Genomic DNA, 22,317 nt, shown 5'->3' with positions numbered 1-22,317 from the left:
AAAGGTTTAGTTAATGACAGTGGCTACTGTTCACCTGTTCTTTTCCCACAATTTCAGGAACCAAAGTTCCATCCTAGGCCATATAACACCCATCACATCTTAATCTTTCATTTATTAATCTGCCACCATTTATTAGCACAGGAGACCATGAATGCTCCAAGAGAAAAGATTACATTTTATTATAAAAGAATAAAAACATATGAGTTCCTTTGTAAATAATGACAACTGGTGCTTAGCAGGCCATTTGTGCATGTGCATATATATATGCATTATGCTTGCATAGTGGTGGGATTTGTTACATATCTGTGCATGCACACAATGTAACAATATAGTTTGATCAATATCACTCCCCCACATTTCCCCCCTCTCTCCCCTCCCTCCACCCCTTTCCTCTATTCTACTGATCTCCCTTTGATTTTCATGAGATTCCCCTTCCCTTTCCTTTCTTCTTCTCTAGCTTCCACATGACAGAAAACAAATGACCCTTGACCTTCTGAGTTTGGCTTATTTTACTTACATAATGTTCTCAAGTCTCATCCATTTGTAGCTGGGCATTTATTGAACCCTTGTTGACTAGGGATGAATCTCTGAATAGGGCCTCCTGTGAGCGTAAGACTGTGTGGATATGGAGAGAAATTCACAGGCTCCCCGTCCCTGAGAAAATGTCATTCAAAATGGGCAATAATTCCTCTGCTGAACATAGTGCAGGGCAGAGGGAATGAATGCCAGCAGGAGGAACAAGCACGTGCTGTTGGAGCTGAAAGGGACATTTAGTTCTTATTGGAACAAGAGAGAAGGTTTCTTAAAGAAATAACAATAACAATTTTGAATTTCAGAATTTTTCTGATTTTTTTATTTTTTTGAAAAGGACAACTTGCTTTATTATTTGGAAATTAACTTTTGGAAACAAAAGTTTGTTTTGTGCTTAGCATTAGCTGGGTGAATCTATATTATGCAAATTGCACAACACCTCCCTGCGCTAGGTATTATTATCCCCTTGTATCAGATAAGTAACTGAGGGTGAGAGCTACTGAGTAACTTGCCCAGAGTCACTTAGCTGGTGAGTCATGAAGAACAAAATGTTGCCTGACGCCAAGGTCCACAGACTTCCCACTCCACACTGGAGGACTTTGTGATAACAAGAGACTTCCAAGCTGACAGAACCATTTGCACAGAGGGGTGGAGTTAGAATGTGACAGATGTGAGAAATAGAAACTCCTCTTGGATGGAGGTCAGACGAGGCCCCCCATTGTTCTCAGACAGGCTCACAGAGGTACAAATGGGCTTGTCGAGTTCTTTTTGACTTCACAACCTCTCTAACAACTCTGTCTCTCCTAGGCTCAGAGTTCATTTCTGCAGCACGACATAGGACACCTTTCCATATTTAAGAAGTCCAAGTGGAACCACCTGATGCACAAATTTGTGATGTGTCATCTCAAGGTACAGGGTGCCAGGAAGGATGCTGGGGAGTCTTGATCATCATTTCCTAAAGCAGCAGTTTCCAGGCTTAACCATACTCATCTCAGTAAAGCTTACGTTGCCCCATAAATGAATGTAAATGTACTAATCATGGAGATTATACACACTGATTTGAAATATAGTGTTACAAAATATGTGCTACACTTGATTTTTAGATTTGAGGAGGAAAATGTTGATTTTTATATAAGAAGCTCTTATATTTTTCATTAACCTAAAAAGCTATTTGTCTGAAAACCTGGCAACCATTGCCGTAAGGAACCATGACCCAGAAGAAAGTCTGTGTCCTTAAAAACGAAGAGATGCACTACAAAATCATAAATGGGGAAATGCTTAGAAAGGAGGTGAAATCTTGTTTTGCTGCTAGGAGAATCCAGCAGACATGATTCACCTTGGAAAGCACTGAAGAAGTAAAGGAAATGACACAGGGGACACATTAAAAGGAGGAGAACGAAGTCAGGAAAGGTCAGACAGCTCTGTTCCAGAGGAGGCTTGCAGAACGCAGGGGACTGTTATGAGTGGCTTTCATCCCTGTCCCTGTCACCACTCACTGTGTGACCTTGATTAAATCTTGTTCCCTCTCTGGCCGTCCATGTTCCCATCTGTAATAGCAGGAGTTAAGCTAGGTCTCTTCTCGATGACTTTCTAGGATTCGGTGACTATGTACTCTGGTCCAAAAGAAGGGCAAAAGCCTCTCAATCTTTCACTAATCCAAATCCGTGCATTTAAGCCAGTTTCTCTTAGGAAATTTCCATAGGCCCTGACTCTGAGCCTGTGTTCCTTCCTAACACAGTGTCTCTGTCTTATAAAAAAAAACCTGGCTGTCTGGTTCCCCAGCCTCCAGCATTGAGGAAGTGGCCAACTAATAAGAGGGTAAAGAAGCTACTGGAGCCAGGCTCACAGGGATCAGGGAGCAGTAACCTGCCATAGTAAATCATAAGGGAGGATAGATGAGAAGGCACGTCAGACCTGAGTCAGCCAAGCACCAAGTTCAGAACCATTCCCTTCAACCTGGTGTCTCACATAATTCTCTTGAGGTGGGGCTTGTAGCACCCTTATTTTCAGTTGAGGTGGATCTTCAAAAAGGTTAACTATTTAGGTGAACTTCCACAACCTGGGATGTGGGTACGTTTGTGGCACAATATAACATAGTAGAAGCCAGGTCAATGTGTGGCACATGCCAGTAATCCCAGCAGCTTGAGGGTTGAGGCAGGAGGATCACGAGTTCAAAGCCAGCCTCAGCAAAAGCAAGGCACTAAGCAACTCTGTGAGACCCTATCTCTAAATACAAAATAGGACTGGGGATGTGGCTCAGTGGTCAAGTGTCCCTGAGTTCAATCCTTGGTACTCCCCCACAAAAAAATATAAATAGTAGAAGTTTCATTGCAGTGCTTCTCAATCCTGGCTATTCAGAGGCACCCAAAGAACTTTTTTTTTAAAAAAAAATACCAATGCCTAGGCACCATTATAGATGTTCTGATTAACTCTGTCTGTAATGTGGTCTGGACATCAGCATATTTTTTGAAAGCTTCTCAGTTGATTCCAACCTGCAACCAAGACTGACAAAACTGCCTTCCATAGAAAATCAGCTAGTGAGTTACTTGGTCACCTTGGAAAAATTAATTTCTGCATTTGAACTTCAGTTATTGAAATTTAAAATGAGGATAGATAATAACTTTGACAGGTAGAGATGTTGTTAAGATTATATGCAATACTCACATGCCTTGTACATCATGGTGTCTGCAAATGCTTAGTAATATTCACTGTTACTAATATTAGGAACAATCTTTTCATAATCCAGATGAGGATCCAGAATCATTGATAAAAATGTTTAATGTGATGGTATTAAGAAGATAGGAAAGTAGACCATAAATCATAGCAATATTGATCTGCACGGTACTTGGAGTTACCTACTCTTTCTTATCTATTAACTTTCCCATTGAGCAGAGTGAGGTGTAAGTAAATTAATTGGATTTTGGATTCATATTAAAGAGTTGGATTTTAGATTCATATTTTATAAGTCTGTCCAAAAAAACAATGTCATTTTTTGTGACAAGTTTCATTTAATCAGAAGCTTCCTGTAAGGCACACCGTTCTACCCGGGTCTTCCACTGCTAGATAGACATGTTTTTGAATCCACTTAGAAATACTTACCCTAGAATAAAAGCAGAAGTTGTCTCTCATGTCTTCATGAGACTGAAGCAATGAGCCCTTTCATTTTCTGTTCCGGGTGCTGAGTCAGAGACTCATATGCCCCAGAGGTAATTGGAAGTTGATCTGGTGCCAGTATTTGGAATATTTCCGACCAGCCCCACCCTGGCTGGCACTTTTAAAAAAAATCAGTGCTTTCCCATTGGTTCAAATTTGTACCCAGTTCTTTCTATATAGTTTCTTCAAAAACAATTTCGCACTAGTTGAAATAAATATAACCATGATGGCTCACAAACAGAACTAAAATGGAAAACGGCTCTGAAAGAGAATTCGGAGTATTCTGCCATTTCACAGGTAAAGCCAGTGATTCACCAACAATATAGGTTTCAACTCTGTGCCGAAGAGAAAATTACCTGTAGGGAGGAAGGGTAGGCAGGAAACAGATGTCAAAGAAAATTATAAGCAGTAACATTCCTGCCTTTTACATGCACACGGTTTCAAATTTCAAAACTCCACTTAATATCAGTTCCTCCCCGCTCCTTGGAAAAGGCACAGCTATTGAGATTCTTTGGGATTTTCACTCATTAGCTGTGCAAACACATCTATTTTATGTTTTTTTTTTTGTTTTTTTTTTTGTTTTTTTGTGGTGTGTCACAGTAAAAGAGCCCTTCTGAAAATAAACCATGAGAAGTGTACACTTACTTTGGACTTTTGTGCAATACGATTGAGCACCCCTCCCTGGAAAATCCAGAATGCTCCAAAATTTAAATATTTGAGCACCAATATGGTGCCACAAGTGGAAAACATCATATCATAAAAGCTTGTTTCATGCAAAAGAAAAATTATTTAAAATATTGTGCACATGCTATGTCTATAGGCACATACGAAGCATAAATGAATTCATGTTTCGATTTGGGTCTTATCTCCAAGATATCTTTTTATGTATGTGAAAATATTTTAAAATATTTAAAAAATTGAAATTCAAAACACTTCTGTCCCAAGCACTTCGGATAAGAGGTCCTCGAACCGTACTCAACTCCAAATGGAGTGAGTCCCTGCAGTTTATTTTTCAAGCCCCCCAGTATGCACATTCTGAGAACAGTAAGAATGAAATATGATTATAAGAATAATGGAGCACAATATTTGAAATTAAGACCATCCTAAAATAACTGTCTTAAGCTGTTTTCCATGACTACTTTCCCAAACACTTGGTAGCCAGGGAGGGGGTGGGTCAGCATGCTCCCTCCTATAATCTCGGTAACCTCCTCACTTGCCCATGAGAGGGGCCCAAGAGGAGCCAGTTGTATAGATCACACCCAACCTCACACCGGCTTCTGTCCTAAGTTCTAGAACCCATCTATTAAGATCCACTCCCCGATGTACTGCCAATCAAAACGTGTCTCCATATTACCAATTACCACAGCTAGACATCAGTTAAAAGATGACAGACAGATGGGGGAAGAGGCCAAATATTGGCTGTGGGAGGACTTAATTAAAAAGAGAGTCATTCTTATCACACTGCCCTTGTTTAGTTGACTACTGTTCCCATTAGGTGGTGTTTTTCTTAGTCTGGGAACCTCATTTTAGCCTGTTTTTATCTTGATATTGCAAATATCTGGCTTAGTATTCAACATACGTATACTTCAAAGTAAATAGCAAGAGAGTGAATAAATGAATGAATAAATAATTAATTGCAAGAGCAAAGGGTCATAAGCAATTTGATGGGAGAAGTACAGAGGGCAATAGGCCTCAGGAGGGGAAATAGAAGGTGATGAGGTCTAATTTGAAATATCACAAGATATCTGAAAGGAAATATTCCATATGTGATTGTTTATTTGGGCATGAGACAGAGCAGAAAGATCTGGGCTGGAGGGAGAGATCCCTCTATGCTCCCTCTATCTTAGGGAGTATCAGAGAATACAAGAGAACGGCACTCCTGTCGGCGAGGGTAGAAGGGGGTTTGCTAACTCCGTGAACTATGGAAAGACAGTGCTAATGTTTACAGGATTCCGCACATGCCTGTCCCCTTCTGCCACAGATGTATGGTATCTAGACCACCATTCTCCAACAGAAATACAAATAAGCCACATTAATAATGTGCCATTTTAAATTTTCTAATAATCACATTTAAAAGATGACATTATTACTGTTCATGTATTCACAATATTGTCATCTCAAAATGTAATCATTGTAAAAATTAATGGTGTATCCTATATTCCTTTTTTAAGACTGAATCTCCAAAATCCAGGATGTATTTTATACTTACAACCCATCTTAATTCAACTGGCCACATATAGCAGATGACTACTATCTTGGGCAGGACAGATCTAGAACATGGGTAGACTAGTTATTAAGAAAAGGAAAATATGCCATAAAGAAACTACGACTTCTTCTTATTTTTCTGCAAATGATTAGCATAAATGAAGGAAAATTGCCCGTGTCAGTGTGCTGACACTTTGCATGCCGCACCTCCTATCTCTCTGAGCCACCTGCCGAGGTAGATGTCATTATTCTGTGTTTACTGGGGATGCAGATGAGTCTCAAAGAGGAAGAGTGATTTGCCCAATCCACACAGCAGCGTTTATACATCTAGCATCTGAAACTAGCTTGATGTGCCTCCAAATCTTTGCTATTAAAACCTCCTGACTTTCAGCGAGAGGGAAGAAATCATAAACAACCCAATCAGAGGTGATTCAAGCTTGGCACTAGCTAAAATATTTTTATTCTCCTTTATTTTTATATGAGAGCGTTGAAGCCAGGACATACAATGATCTGAGCCAAGCTCCCCAAGGACATCACTTCAGATCCACAATTCTTTGAAATATTCATTGAAGTAGGATTCCTGGGGCCACTCTTTCCCCAGAAGTAATTAGTCCTGGAGCTGAGGTTTCTTTATATGCAAAATAGAAATAATACTCTCTGCTCCATCATCTACCTTCAGATTTTTTTTAAATGCAGTTCAAATAAGAGAAAGATGGAAAAGCATTTTGTTTCAGTAGGGCTTTTTATATATTTTTATTTTCAGGAGTTATTTTAGCCTGAAGTGGTGTTCCTGGATCAGAGGGTGATTGACTCATAAGCTGAGAGCCTTTGTCCAGTGATTCATCCTGTGACCCAGAAGCAGAGGAAAGCTCAAGAAAGTCAAATATCTTATTTTGACTTTGAGGATGCATGCAGAAAACTGTAATGGCGAAGGGTATTTCAGGAGATAATTCTTTTACCTTCAAGGCCTCTATTCTCCTTAGGGCCTGTCAGCAAACTGGTGGAATTACCGACACTTCCAACATCATGTAAAACCAAACATCTACCCGAAAGACCCGGATATCGACATGGGCCCACTTTTTCTGCTTGGAGATTCGCAACCCGTCAAGGTTTGTTGAATTATTTTTCTGAGCACCAGAAAAATGTTCCTGGGAGTGGTTCCTAGAAAGGCTTTCATCCTAGTCATAGAAAGATCAAGCTGGAAGTGTGGGCTTCACACTCCATCAGAGATCATCTCTCCTTCTTTAGGTCCAGGATGTAGGTTTGAAATAACTAAATCTGGGTTTATAAGACTAGGAGATTTGGAGTCATGACTCTTTGACCTTAAAGGTCATCCCATTGAACCTCCCACAGCAGGAAATATGATAACCTGCATCATCCAGCTTGAGCAATCCCAGTGACATCCGGGTCCCTGCCCAGTGCTTATCACTACCTCTGAGGCAATATGAGTCATCATTAGAAAGTACATAAATGAGGCTGGCCTGACTCTTCAAAGTTTAGGGATGATATGGAGAGGTCAGTGCATTCAATAGGCACCAGACCATAAGCATCTAAAAATCCAGTTATCTCAATGAATTCTCACCCAGTTAGAAGAGAATATGCTGTTATTCTTAATGCATGTTCATTTTGGAGCATTTAGACGTGAATCACACAGCTGAAATGCCTGGTAAGATACTGGGAATTCACTTCTGATTTGGACTTCTTAAGCAACAGAGAAACAAAGGGATAAGTTGTCTCTAGAATTTCTCAGTCATTGATATTTTCAAAATCTCAACTTAAAACTATCATGCAAAAAGCTATTTAAATTACCAAATGTTGTCGGAGGGAATTTTCCTTAAACAAAGGAGATATAAGGACCACCACCATGGGTATCTCTCCTCAAGGGGAGACAATGGATCCTGAGAGTCAGATACACAGAGACTGCTATCTCCTGCCAGAAAAAAAAAAAAAAAAAAATGTAGGGTTGTCAAAAAATGAGAAAGGAGAGCTCTGTCAGTTGTTGCCTGGACCTATGAAAAATTTTGTATAACTTTTTAAAAACACATTTTCCCAGATTTGGTAGACTCACTTTGCCCCAGCTGAAATGGGTATATTATATTTATATTTTCAAAACTTGTTGGGTGTTATTACAAATCTGTTTTTTTTTTTTTTTTCCTTTTTTTGACAATGCTACATAAACAAGTTTGCCTTTCCTGAGGTTTGTGAGCTTGCACTAGAATTGTGATGTGTTGATTGATGGTCCCCACAAAGCAAGAAGGTTTGTCTCACTGAAGTTCAGGAAACAGCCTGACTCTCTCCAAAAAAAACTTCTATAGAGCCTCACACAGTGCACAAGGCCCTCTTCATAGGTGACCAAGGCGATCCCTCCAACTTCTCCATCTGCCTTTGGGACACATCCCTAGAAAACTTAGAGTTAGTTCTGCACACTATCATTTTAAACCCACTATGCAAAACATTACTTAAAATTATTTAAATTCTGAAGTTTAGTAGTTTCACATTAAAACACTTCTGATGAGTCCTGAGCTCTCCCTCTCTACAACTCTCTTCAAACATCAATTTCTTAATAAACATCAATTGAATCTTCCATGTCCTATGCTCATGTCCTGCAAGATGTGGGATCCTCCTTCAGGCAAGTGCCAACTCATCTAGGCTACCAGCTCCCAAACATTTCCACCTAGTGCCTGGTCCTTGTCTGTCACTACTTAGATATTCAGAATGTGGGAGTAACTTCAAATTGCTGTTATTGCCTCCTCATCATATTTCATTGGATTTGTGAAAATAGGAGGCAGAAGGACCAAATAGAGGAAGAAGTCTACATAGGAGGGAAGATGCCCAAGGAGGAAACAAGAGTCCAACACTCCGGTTGTAACTGAGTAAACATAGAAAACATGTAGAAGGGATGTGAATGATTTTTTATTCACTCATTCACTCATTTACTGAGTGTCGTAAGTACTAATGGTGCAACCATTACTTCTATCCTCTTCTCAAAGTATTTGCTGTTTTGTGCCCTGAGCACAGGCCAAACTAACTGAAGAGAATCCTAGAAAATGAACCCAGTTCTCAGCAGCGAGATGACCTTAATTGTCAGGGTCCTCTCTGCCACGTCCTGCATGGAGAAGGAAAGGGTTAACTGTTGGAAGAGGATATTGGCTGTTTTTCTATCTATTACCCAAAAAACTTATTTACTCAATGAACACACAAAGCCAATATTCTTTTTATGAGAGAGGGGGTGTGACAGGTCCGGCCGTACCATCTGTGGCCTCTACAACCAAATTGCCCAACTCTCCTTTACTTATAATATGCAGGTAAAAGGGGACCAGGACCAGGAGAAGCTTCTTCTGTGATGGAAAGGATAGGATGGAGTTAGGGGAGCCATCCTCTTAGGGAGAAAATTCCAGAAGGAGACAGGGAACCACTCCCACACAGCGCCACATTCTTCCCGGCAATTCCTAGAAGCCAGGCCTTTATGTCAGATGGCTCAACCTAGTCTGATTCTGCTAAATAAGGATGGCTTCCCACACTTAATAATGAATAATTATACAAATATATCTAATAAAATTATATATACACTATCATAATATCTTACCAATAGTAAATCACAGTGTGAGATCCATGATGAGCATTCAAAAGAGGACGATGAGGCAGATAGGAAGGGCCACGTCTTCATCTTTGATCACATGATCATTTAATGAATGTCCATTTGATGAAATAATTGCGATGGAGCCTGAGTTTCAGCAGAATTCTAAACACTACAGTTGAAGAAGACTTGGAAAAACTCATCAGAAATGTCCCCTTTAAGTAGAAAGCTACTTTCCCTAAGGAGAAAATTTTCAAAAATAATTGCCATGAGAATTAAAAAAAAAATAATAATGATCACAATCTCCATAGTAAAATGAAATAATACATGTGCAATAATTACCCAATTAAAGAAAAAAGATGCCAGAATACTGACTCCCATCCCAATTCTGGTTCTTCTAGTGTCTCATGTTTGACAGCCAATGAAACACTATGCCTCTTTCCATAGAAATTTCACACACATGCACATGTGCACACAAGTGTCCTTGAATGCAGTAATCAGAAGTGTTGTCTCTTATTTTAGTTTTATTCTCTCTCCATTCAGTACGGGAAGAAGAAAATCAAGTACATCGACTATGAAAAGCAGCACCTATACTTCTACCTGGGTGAGTCTCCATTTCCTAATAGTAAGCACTAGCCAAGCCAGAAGCCAAGGTGAGGATCCTCTCACTGAAACCAGCCGCTCTTATTGTTTCTGGGAAAAGCAGCATTCGTATTTCAGACTTATGGACATGAAAATCTGAAAAGAAAAATCAAAAAGCAAGCAGTTTTGATAGGCCTCTCATCACTCAGGTGTTGGACAGGAAGGAGGAAGATTCCTCCAGAGGTGGGTGGGAAGGCAGAATGTCAATCAAGGAGTCCTATAGGCAGGACTCCCATCTTGAAAGAAAAGAGATTTGTGTAGAGATGAAAGAAAGGCGTGGAAATAATACCAAAGCATTTACAGTGAGATGCCAGAAAAAGTACAACTTGGAATAAGAGTCACAAGACAGCTCACTGTTCCCATAGCCTATATGGAGTTATAGAATACACAAGATATGTGCGTGCACACAAACACACACACACACACACACACACACACACCTGCATGTGGGCATGTTGGCCAGGCTTGAAAGCAAGTAAGTTCAGCTGAGCAATTCCAATATCAATAATGGAGGAAGAAGGGACTCTATAGAGGGATAAGAGGGGTGGGAGGGGTGGGGGGGAGAAAAAAAATAACAGAATGAATCAAAAACTATTACCTTAGGTAAATGTATGATTACACAAATGGTACGCCTCTACTTCATGTACAAACAGAGAAACAGTATGTATCCCATTTGTTTACGATAAAAATAAATTTTAAAAAAGAGAACATCATAAGCAAAGAGCCTTTGCTCCAAGCCAGATAAAACTCAAACTCTTCCTTTGCTCACAAAGGATGTTTTCAAGGAACCCCCAAATCTGCTCGTCCACAACATGCTTCTACATTTGGGAAATAAACCAAAATCAGGGAAAGAACTAAACATTGCCTGTAAACCAGTGATGTTCAACCAGGGGCAATTTTTCCTCCCCAGGGCATGTTTGACAATCTCTAGGGACACTTTCCTTATCAAAATAGAAGTGAGGGATGGTACAGGCATCCAGTAGGTAGGGGCAGGGATACTGATAACATTCTAGAGTGCACAAGACAGCCTCTCACAACAAATATGTATCCAACACCAAATCAAACAGTGCAGAGGTGGAGAAACCCTATAGCCTGTGATCTGACTCGTCCATGTGCAGGCCACTAGTCCCTCTGCAACATGCCTGAAGAGGGTAGCACTGTGAATTGTTTGACATGTGGGGCCACCCATCGCTGCTGGAATTCTGTTTCTCAACCTGCACTCATCATCAGACCCTTCTCCTGTAGTTCCATAAAGAGGAATGAGGACTTTGATGCCTATTCTGAAAGTAGCTGACCCCAGCTTAACTAGACGTGGAGTTGTGCATTAAAAGTTTATTTTCAGAACTTTTCTGAGACATGTGCCTTTCCCTCCCCTCTCAGTAGTGATGCAGTTAAGCCCTGATGCTTTTGAGGAACGAGAGAATGGTGTAGATTAACTGCAGAATGTCCAAGGCACAAACCACACACTGCCTCCCCGCCCCTGAGTTGTTTTTATCATTTCCTTCTTTTCACATCCCAGCTTAGCATCTTGGGTACAAGCGAGTCATTCTCAAACTGCCACAGAGAAACAGAGCTGGACATTTGCCAAAGGTCAAAAGGCAAATTTTATTCAGGCTACAGCAATAGGGGAGAGAAACTTAAGTATACACTGAGATTAACTCTGCAGAAACAAGAAGTGGAAGAGAGGCTTTTTAAAATGCCTGGGCATGTTAAAGGAATACAGAAAGACTTTGAGAGATGCACTTGGAGTGGGGAGTTGGTCAATGCAATTAGACTAGACCATCTGTGTCTGCTAACTGGCTCCTGTGTAAGGTTCTAGCCCTTCCATTAAGACTGGGAGACAGAGGCCCTATGCTTTTTGATGATAACATTTCAAAGAAATGGCTCCCAAGTCTCTGGTTGTAGAAAATAAATCTCAAAGGACCAGAAAAAGGATTTATAATCTTAACTTTTCTAAAGCAAATTCTCTAAGAAAAAGGGAGGTCAGGAGCCCACAGTCAAGTTTTGGCTAGAAAAAGTAGTAAATTCTTTTAACAGCATTGACTTTGTCAGAAAGGAACTTTAAAAGGGCTGAGATCATCACAGTCCTGGACTCCTTCCTTATTCCCCCGCATCAACACATTTTGACATGACTTACTCCCATAGATCTAGTGGGACTAAAGGACTCCCAGGAAATGGAAAACCCTTCAAAGCTCACAGCAGATTTTCAGGGAAGTGCTCATCAAAAATGATCCACATCGTCAATGCTTTCCTAGCTGCTTTGAGGGAACTTGAACCTGGAACTGATGACAAATCCCTAGCTCAGCCTCACAGAGGTGGAAAGCCCAGCAGAGCCCTGGCTGTGGTCACGGATCTCCACTTTGTGTCCTTCTCAGGGCCAAGTGCTTATGAGTGGCATGGTAAAGAGACTCCTGCTAACTCGCGTTGGGGTCACATTCTACTCATTTACTGGCTGTCTTTTTGTTCTTCTTTTCCAGTTGGGCTCCCCCTCCTCATGCCTGTATATTTCAATCTGCAGTCCATGCAAGTGATGTACCTTCGAAGGTACTGGGTGGTGAGTAACTTGTCTCGTTGTCTAAAACTAGTCCAGGTAGAAAAGAGAAAGTGAAACTGCTCAGGGATCACCAGATGTAGCTTTCTTGAATAATGGGACATAAGACTTAGCCGGTACGTGGAACGGAGGGACTTAGCCCAATGAGGAAATGCAATTACACTTAGTGCATCTAACTTTAAGTGCTTTTCTCTGCAGGACATTGCCTGGGTCAGCAGCTTTTATATTCGGTATTTCATCACATTTGGCCCTTTCTATGGAATTTTTGGAACTGTGTTGCTCATTTATTTGGTCAAGTAAGAATATTCTCTTATATCCATAACCCAAATGTTCCTCTGACCTTCCTCCCACAGCTACTTGCCATTGGCAGAAGACTGTGACACCCTGCCCCATTCTCTGGAGCAGAGGTATTTGTAAGTGAGTGTGAAAAAGTAATAGTTAAAGAAGTTAAACAAGACAAGCTCCTTGCAGGCACAATTTTCCCAATCTCCAATTTTTTCTCCACTTTCTTTATTCCCAAGTAAAGCATTTCAGTTGATCGATGTAGATGACATAATCCCTGAAAAAAATAAAGATAGAGCAGAAGGTTTTTAAAGTTCTTTTATGACTAGAGACTTTCTCAAAACTAAAATGACTGCCAATCATCCTTCTGCCTAACTAGCCCTCCCCAACTCCTCAATTTATTCCTTCCTCATTCTGTTGCATTACTAATCTAAATCCTAAATAATTATAAGGACAGAGACAGCTACTATGCATCAGACACCTTGTCAAAGTCCTTTCATGCATTATCTTGCTTGATGTAATCCTTGTGCAGTCCTGCAATGTAGATAGTATCATCTTGTCTTTCTGCTAAGGGAAGTGAAGCTTGGAGAGATTATATCAACTTGCCTAAGGTAATAGAGCAAGGAAGGGCCAAGGTCAGTGCTAAGGCAAAACTCAGACCTAGCTCTGATGACAAAGCCCAGACTGTCAACCACTTTACATTTGCCCCAGAGAACCTTGTGTGTTTATCCTTTTACCAGAGCTACAGAAATTCTGCACCGCTCCCAGAAGTGAGGAGACAGGGTAGGTCTTGGAGCCTAATGCCTGAGGGTCAGTTCTAAATGGTATTCAAAGAGGAGAACGAATGACCACCATTTTATGGGAACTTTAGACTCTGTGTCATTTCTTCCAATGCTTGACCAGGTGTGCCAGGGGTATGTAAGGCCAGTGATTGCAACTGAAACAACTTAAAGAGTCATCACTTCCTCCTTTTATTCCCCAAAAGGTTTCTTGAAAGTCCCTGGATTGCATACGTTACCCAGATGAGCCACATACCAATGAAAATGAGCAAAGAGGAGAACCGGGACTGGCTCAGTACTCAGGTAATGATGGAGCTTCTGAGGAAGAATCCCTGCAGCCGGGCTGACTTAGAACCTGATTTTCTCAACAGACAATAGCTCACCTTCAAAAAGTGCTTTCTGGGGGCCCCGGTCATTGTGAAGTGCTTTGCATAAAACTACACAAGCTAAGCACAATGATTATTATCATTTTACAAGATGATAAACAGTTTCAGTAACTCATAGGTCACACAACCATAAGTGATAAGAGCAGTTTAATTATTGAGTCTTGCCTCCAAACCCAGGGTCCATCTACTACAGCCCAGAAGCCATATCTAACCTACTCCTTGTTTTGTAATTAAAGTTTTATTAGAACACAGTCATACTCATTCACTTACATATTCATTTACACATTTCATATTACTGTAGCAAAAGTGAGCATACCTTGAGGAGAATTAAAAGATTTACTATCTGGCACTTTATAGAAAATATTTGCTGGCCCCAGCTCTAATCTCCCACATGACACAGGCTTTCAAGTGAGTCTGAAATTCATAAAATTACAGAATGAATTTTGTATTTGCAAGACCTTTGGAAATCATCTCATTTCATTATAAGCATAGGGCATTCTAGGGAGGAATATGTTCTCCAAATATGCCATTAATGCTTAACAGAGTTATGATTGACACAGAACCTCCCTGCCTGTCATGGTCCCTTTCAACTGGCCGTGCTATGATAATAAGGGACCCCAGTCATTATCTCATTCTTTTCCAAACTTGGACCCAAATTCAGGAGTTCCTTTACAAGGTAAAAAGGAGTAGTTCTCAAACTTTCTGATCACAGAATCAATTTTTGTCTTTTAGTTTTTGCATGTAGTTTATTTATTTAATCATTAGTTAAGATGACTACATTTAAAACACTTATTGGATCTTTATATTTCTTTTAGTAAATTGCTTACCAGTGTCCTTAACCTATTGTGTTTCCCTATTGTTTGTTTGTTTGTTTTTTTGTTTTAATACCAGGGATTGAACCCACAGGTGCTTAATCACTGACACACACCAGCCCTTTCCTATTTTTATATGGAGACAAGGTCTCCCTAAGTTGCTTAGGGCCTCACTAAATTGCTGAGGCTGGCCTTGAACTTGTGTTCCTACTGCCTCAGCCTCCTGAGCTGCTGGGATTACAGGTTTTCCCAAAGTATTGTATCTGAGTATTCATATGTTCCTTACCAAGTTCTATGACTCTTGATAGAGTAGTGATATTGACCATTATCTGTAATATATGTTATAAACATTTTCTTCATTGGTTCTTTGCCACATAATTTTATTATGGAAGGGATTTATTAATATTATTCCTTGTCTTGCTTGCAATGTACCAAATAATATCTATTATGATGAAACATTTAGTCTCCTCATTTCACCTTGTGGTGATTCTGGCATGAAGCTATATTATTAAAAAATTTAATTAACATAATATATTACCATACCATGTTTATAACTAGGACATGAAGTTAGCTTCCAAGATTTCATATTCCTGGTCTTTCAAATGCCCTCCATCCCAGTTACAATGAAGACAAACAAGAAAAACACCCCATACCTTTAAAAGTTCTTGAAAATCACAAAGAGATTGACATGTAGTGTATCTAAAGTTTAAACTGGGAAATTTTAAAATACTTGTTTGTTATTTAGTTTAAAATAATAACCAAACTAATGCACGTTAACATCATAGTGATAATGCCATCCTACATTTAATAGCCTCTGGGGAATTCCACTGTATAACCATGAAAGAATGAGAATTTAAAAAGAAAACTAATGTCTTATAAGCATTATAGAAAAAGTTTCAACCTTGCAGACCCCTTAAATGTCTTGGTTTCCTGAAGACTGCCTGAGCTACATTTTGATTAACACAGAACAACCACAGATTAAGACTCAAAATGACAAAAACCCCAGCTAAAATTAAAAGGCATTGAATAAAATGACACTTATATGCATTCCTAATCTCGGCATCCTGAAGAAACATCTAAGCTCTTTCTATCAGGATCATGTTTTTTTTAATGCATAAAATAAAATACAGGAGATTATGAAGAAAACTGCTAATATTATACAGCACTTCTGTGCAGAGGCCTGGGTTAGGACCCTTAACTGCCTTATTTCTCATTTAGAAGTGTTTTAAGTCCACTCAGTGTAAATGGTGATGTACCCGGACAATCTCCACCATAATCCTGCAATCACACCTCCATCTGCCAAAGTCTTTAAACACCTTAACCTTCTGCATCTGCAGATCAATAGTGATTGCCTGCTAGAGTTCTACCAACTCTTCCATATCTATTGCCTCATTTATACTTCATGGTTAAATATTCATTGTCTTTTAAAATGGTAAATTCCTTGAATCTTGGAACTATGTATCTTTTATAACCCTCGTAGTTTCTTATGAAAATAGATACTCAATAGTCCTTGGTGTTGGTTGACCGAATGACAGAATTAATAAACATTTTCTTAATTTGACACTCGGACTAATTTGTATCTAATGTAATCTTTTTCTCTGCAGGTCTTGGCCACCTGTAATATTGAACAGTCCTTCTTCAATGACTGGTTCACAGGGCATCTGAACTTCCAAATCGAGCACCAGTGAGTGATAGAAATAGTTCATGAAAGTGCACTATCATAACAGCCCAAAATATAGTCCACAGTCCTTCAACTGAAAGTCTCAGAGGGAAAAAAATGAACCAGGATTTTTTGAAGGCTGGCATCTTTCTGTTAGCATCAGTGGTAGGGAGGGAGGGAGGGAAGAAAGAAAAGAAGATGTAACGATTATGAGAAAGAGTAATGGAGTCTAAGGTGTCAGTAATTTAGTTTCCACATAATATTTATTCTTAGAAATTGGTGATAATGTGTGTGTGCATTTGGTTTGTGGGTGAAACCAAAAAAAAAAATGAATCAGACACTTGAGTAAACAAGTTGTATTGAAATGTAATCACAATTTAATTTAAATATCTCTATCAAACCAAAGTTACAAAATAACCAACAGTGAATTCTAGTCCTTATGGAATTTCCAGATGGTATATGGAAATATTTTACCAATGGGTATGTTAGGTGAACAAACAATAAAGAAAGAGAAAATGTTAATACCTGGAGAGTTCACCTCCCCAGAATATTCAGAAAAGACATTTTCCATATCTTCTTTATGTAAACCAGATCTAGGAGATGCAGAGAAGGAAAGAGATCTTAACACCTGTTCATGTGATTTTCTTATCCTTCCCTTTACAGTAGTCCTTAAAAATCTCAGCAAAACAAGAAAAGATTATTGTTCATATTTCATCAAAGAGGAAGTTAAAATCTAAGAAAGTTACTGGCTAAAGAGTGGTAAACCATGGATAAGACCCAGATCCCCTAACTTCTTATATCTGTCCTGAAACTCTTCCGCATGTACTAGGATTAGATCTTAGTGAGTACTCACGTCTTCATGGGGTAGGAATTAGGTGGATAGAGAGACAGGCAGAGATAGAAACAGAGAGGAGGTGAGAGAGTTCTTCAGCTCTCCCAGGTAGTTCAAAATGATAGTCAACCCCAAAATAAATATATTTGATGGAGCTAATATTTATTCTGTTAGAATTTCCCAAACATTGCCACCCACATGGCTATGGCTCACAGAGGTGTTAAGAGATAAGATTAGAACATCTTGGCAAGAGTGCTTGAACGTCCCAGAAGTATTGAGCAAGGTTGGGGTTGAGTCTCCATTGCTAATAGAATTGTATTTGGCAATACAGGAAAGAAAACTCCTTTGGGTTTCTCTGTATGTATGCCTAAGCTTCTTATCTCCTCTTCCCTAGTCTCTTCCCCACAATGCCACGCCATAATTATCACAAAGTGGCACCACTGGTGAGGTCACTGTGTGCCAAGCACGGATTGCAGTATGTGAATAAGCCCATGTTGAAGGCATTTGGAGATATCGTCAGGTAATAACATAACTTCTCTTGCTCAGAGATCTATTTCCCTTCACTGCCAGTCCCTAGACTGTTCACGACCTTGTGAACCATCTTCTTATCCAACATCCATTTACTAAGGAGCACCTGTGAGTCCAGCATTAATACCAGAGTCTGCAGGGAACCAAACCAACAGCAATAATGATCATAGAAATATTTACCATTGTCCTGTTGCCTTCTAGGTTCTTTTTAGAGAAGATGTCTCACCAGCCTACTCTATTTCAGGCTTCTTGAAACCAGGGCTTTGCATCACTTGTGCTTGCATCCTCCCTAGAGCTTTGTACATGCTTTAGAATTTAGGTGGTAGGAGGGACTCCCAAATCTTCTGGTCCACTGCTACAAACTCAGATACCTGCAGGGTCTAGTGGGACACAATGGACAAAACACTACCCTGAGTAGTGAGGCCAGAGGAAATGAAAAACCCATGTTTATTCTGAGCCCTTCACAGAGTTTCCTACAATGCTGGTCAAATTGACACAGATTGGTTTGTGTTTAGCAACTTTTTCTTTTTAAAATTGGGTGGTGGGAGGAAGTACCTCGAAGAAGGCCATGAAGGCCAGGTCTGATCTCATTTGAGCTCCAGTTCAGACTCTCCACAATTCCCTCTTCTCTCTCTGTTCCCCCCATATCTGGCAGACCTTCAGTTGTGGCAGCACTCCCCACCTCTGACCATCTCATTTCTTTGTCCCTTTTATTTGCACCTGGAATGTCCTTGCAAATCACCATCTCCCCTCATATCGTCCTGTCAATCCCCATTCACTCTAAAAGGCTCATCTCAAATTCCTTTTCCTCATGTTGGTCTGCACAGATCTCCAAGACTAAGTTCATCAGGTGCTTTTACAACACCTAATTCCACTCATTGATGATCTTCATTCCAAACATGATTAAATAACTAATTGGATGATAAATTATTTAATACATGTTCCCTAAGCTGGACCAGGAACTCTATGTAGACAGTTCTCACATATTTCCTCTCCATTGCTATACACCCAGAGTCTAGAAAATATCTTCCTCATTAAAAAACAGGATAGATAAATTCTTTGGTATGTAAGTGTATGGGACAAAATAGAATAAAATGAAAACAAAACTCAAATCTTTCCCATGAAGGAAAAGTGGAATCACCTGCTAAAAATAATTCAGTGCATTTAACTCTTTTCCCTGGTCAACAGAGAATGACATTTATCAGATATAGCTGGAAATGACATTGCCCTGAACCAGGCAGAGGAGCAAATGTTCCATGAAGAGGCTCCTTTTTCATTTCACTTTTACCTCCTGATGTTTTTTCCTCCTTCCACAGGGCCTTGAAGAAATCTGCAGCCCTCTGGGTGGATGCTTACTATGAATGATGCAGAATCATGCATCTGATTGTATCTCTGAAGTGGGGTGGTGGATATACAAGAGCTCTTCCCTGCTTAACCTGGAAGTAACAGCAGCATTGGGATACCTGCATGTGCCAGGAATGTGAATCCCAAAGATGCATGTTGACCCCTTCCCTGAAGGTCTTCTCAGCAAACAGGAAGCAAAAGAAACAAGATGACTTTGACCAGGGGAGCAAAAGGGAAATGGGAGCTCACTGTTTTTACTTTTTAATTAGGATCTTGAGATGAGTCCTACCAATAGACCTTAGTCAGATCATCTCAGTCAAGGGAAATAAGTACAGGAACAGATAAAAGTTTCACAAATGAAGTGAACATAGAACTGGGCCAAAGGAGAGACATCTGATGGAGCACTTTAGAAAAGGTGCAATTGCTCTTGGAAAGGAAACATTTATGTAATTCCCAGTTAAAGCACAGATTTTTGTTTGTTTCTTTTCAAGTATGTGAACTTCTTTTTTCTTTAAAAATTAATCAAAATTGACATTAAAATATCTATCAATATTCACTTCAGACTTTCATCATTGCACCCACCTATTTGTGCACATACGTTATGTTTCCACATGGAGAAATTAGAATTTCTATAGGATCTCTTACAAGCACCTCCAACATCCAGTCCAAAAGCAACTGATCAAGCAGCTGTTCATTTAAAGGCATCTTCTATTGGGTTGAAAAATAGATTGTCCCTCAAGTGCAAGATGCAATCGCCTCCTCCCTTGTCACCAGAGCAGAACTACTGCACACCCTTAGTGGGTCACTCTGATGAAAGAAAGAGCCATGTCAAAGCACTTCGATTTGGCATCAAATTAAACGTGTCTTAAGAGAGTTTTCTCTGAGAGAGTTCCAGTGCTACAGAAATGAGTGGACACGCTCTGTTCCCGACTGGTCTCTAGAGTCTGTGTTTTTGTTCAGCTGTCCACAAGGGTATGTGTTAAAGCTGACCTTAGCTGCAGGGAGGGAAAGTACAATCACTCAAACTTACTTCCTCAGCTCCAAAAAAATCAGCATTATTGGTTTATCTGTTGTCTGAAATTCTACCAGTAAGCATTCACCCCTCCACACTATGCAAATAAAGTTTTGGTTGTCTTTCTTAATTAAATCCCTAGTGACTGTAACATACAAAATCATGCACAGCTCCTAGAGAATTAGACATACATAGCTAAGAAAATAAGAAATGGTCACCTGGAGCAAGAAATGTCAAAAGGGTAATAATATCAAATAGGAAAGTCAGGCCAGGGATTAAAAAGATGAAAGGCCCTAGTGACTTCATGATTCTTCCTTCCTGTCCTGTCAGGAGCGCTTATTCCTCCTGGTGGTGGATCTGCAGATGATTTCTCTTGCCTGAACTCAGGGTGGCAGGAGGTGGTGGGGTGCGTGGTTGGCTTTCTCTGTCTTACTGGTCCAGCTCCCAGGGATTCTCAAGACTGCTTGTTCTCCTGGTACTGGAAAGAGCAACCAGATCTCTCCTGGGAAAACTTGATTACCCCAAGGAAATTTCTCACTCAGTGTCAAATTAGTTCACCTCATAGTTCCCAGAATTGGTTACTGTGCAATTATGAAGAAATCTGGGAGATACAAATAGATATGCACGGGAAATAAGAAATCAGTTCCAAAAAGGTGCTCAGCTATCTAGTCCTTGACTTTCTTTGTTGGGAAGTTTTGATTACAACTTTTATCACCTTACTCTTTATTGGTTTGTTCAGATTTTCTATTTCTTGATGATTTTCACACTTGTAGGTTGCATATTTCTAGGAAGTTATCCTTTTCTTATAGTTCATTCAATTTGTTGGTGCAAAACTGTAGTGATCTCTTATGATCTTTTGTAGTTCTATGGTTTACAAAATGATGCAAACTGAACAATGTGCTGAGAATTCACAAACATGTGGTAATGCTTGAAAGGGAACCAAGAGAATAATAAGCACAAAATCAAGTACTATGGGAAAATAAGACTATAGGTAGGAATGATGGTAAGTGGCAGGTTGTCCAGGTAAGGTGGGGTGATGGTAGTGGGGGTGATGGTAGTGGGGTGATAGACACTGGACTCAGGAGCAGACTTGACACAGGAAATGAGAAGACATGGAAGAAATCAGTGGGGCTGAAGCAGAGGGAGCAAGGGACAGAGTGGTACAAGGTTAGACAGGATGCATAGGACCACTTAGAGTGTGGTCTTCATTTCAAGAACCATGAGAGTCCATCAAAGAGCTTCAATTGGGACTGAAATACAATTCTCAGGAGTCATTGACCCTCCTTAATCCCACAGAATAGAGAACCCTATGATAGGAAAGGCAGAAATAAAATGATCTGAAAAAACATTCACCTAAATTCCAACCTAGTGCTCAGTGGTCTGTGAGGTTGTGAAGAAAGCAACAGGCTTTGATTCCCAACCTCTGTTGCACATTGAAAAAGCAAAACGAATACGGTCAGTACCTCAATAAGTGCACATACCAGTCATCACCAATGAGAGAGAAAAATAGTGGAGATTGTGAATTCAGGAAAATGATGATTTTATTGATTAGCAACCTACTATGTAAATTAAGATTTACTCCCTAACTATACACCATTTGGTGTTCTCTTATTGCAAGATTTTCCTGATTACAAAAATATGTTAATGTAATTTCATCCAATTAGACACATAAATTCTATCAAATATCTGAGAAGCACTTCTATATTCTTACTTAATTCAGCATAATATTTTCAGGTTTGATTCATGTTATGCATACTGCAAGATTTCCTGCTTTCCTGAGGTTGAATAATATTCTCTTCTATGTACATACTAGATTTTCATCCATTCATCTACTGACATATAATCAGAAAAAGGAGAGATTACGCTCTATTTACGTATGGTCTATCAAATGTATAAATGCATTCTGTCACATACAACTAATTAGAACATATAAAATCTAAAAAATTAAATAAATAATCAAACAAACTGGTTGTTTCCACATCTTGCCTATTATGAATACTTCTGCAACAAGGATGGGAGTGCT

General features: G+C 39.7%; 1 protein-coding gene across 1 annotated transcript in view; it reads left to right on the top strand.

Annotated features, from left to right (window-relative positions):
* LOC306638878 (fatty acid desaturase 2-like protein FADS2B) overlaps positions 1-19,839 on the top strand; it is a 30,707-nt gene extending 10,868 nt beyond the window's left edge. Inside the window, exons 4-12 of the mRNA XM_079102323.1 lie at positions 1,339-1,440; positions 6,873-6,998; positions 10,010-10,070; positions 12,586-12,662; positions 12,858-12,955; positions 13,927-14,023; positions 16,523-16,602; positions 17,805-17,930; positions 19,255-19,839. Coding sequence (XP_078958449.1) covers positions 1,339-1,440; positions 6,873-6,998; positions 10,010-10,070; positions 12,586-12,662; positions 12,858-12,955; positions 13,927-14,023; positions 16,523-16,602; positions 17,805-17,930; positions 19,255-19,303 — 816 coding nt within the window. The 3' untranslated portion in view covers positions 19,304-19,839. The remainder of the gene's footprint in view (positions 1-1,338; positions 1,441-6,872; positions 6,999-10,009; positions 10,071-12,585; positions 12,663-12,857; positions 12,956-13,926; positions 14,024-16,522; positions 16,603-17,804; positions 17,931-19,254) is intronic.
* Positions 19,840-22,317: the final 2,478 nt, after the last annotated feature.

This window comes from Sciurus vulgaris (assembly GCF_902686455.1).
Source record: "Sciurus vulgaris genome assembly, chromosome: 11".
Taxonomy (NCBI): domain Eukaryota; kingdom Metazoa; phylum Chordata; class Mammalia; order Rodentia; family Sciuridae; genus Sciurus; species Sciurus vulgaris.
This window is presented reverse-complemented; position numbering and strand designations above follow the sequence as displayed.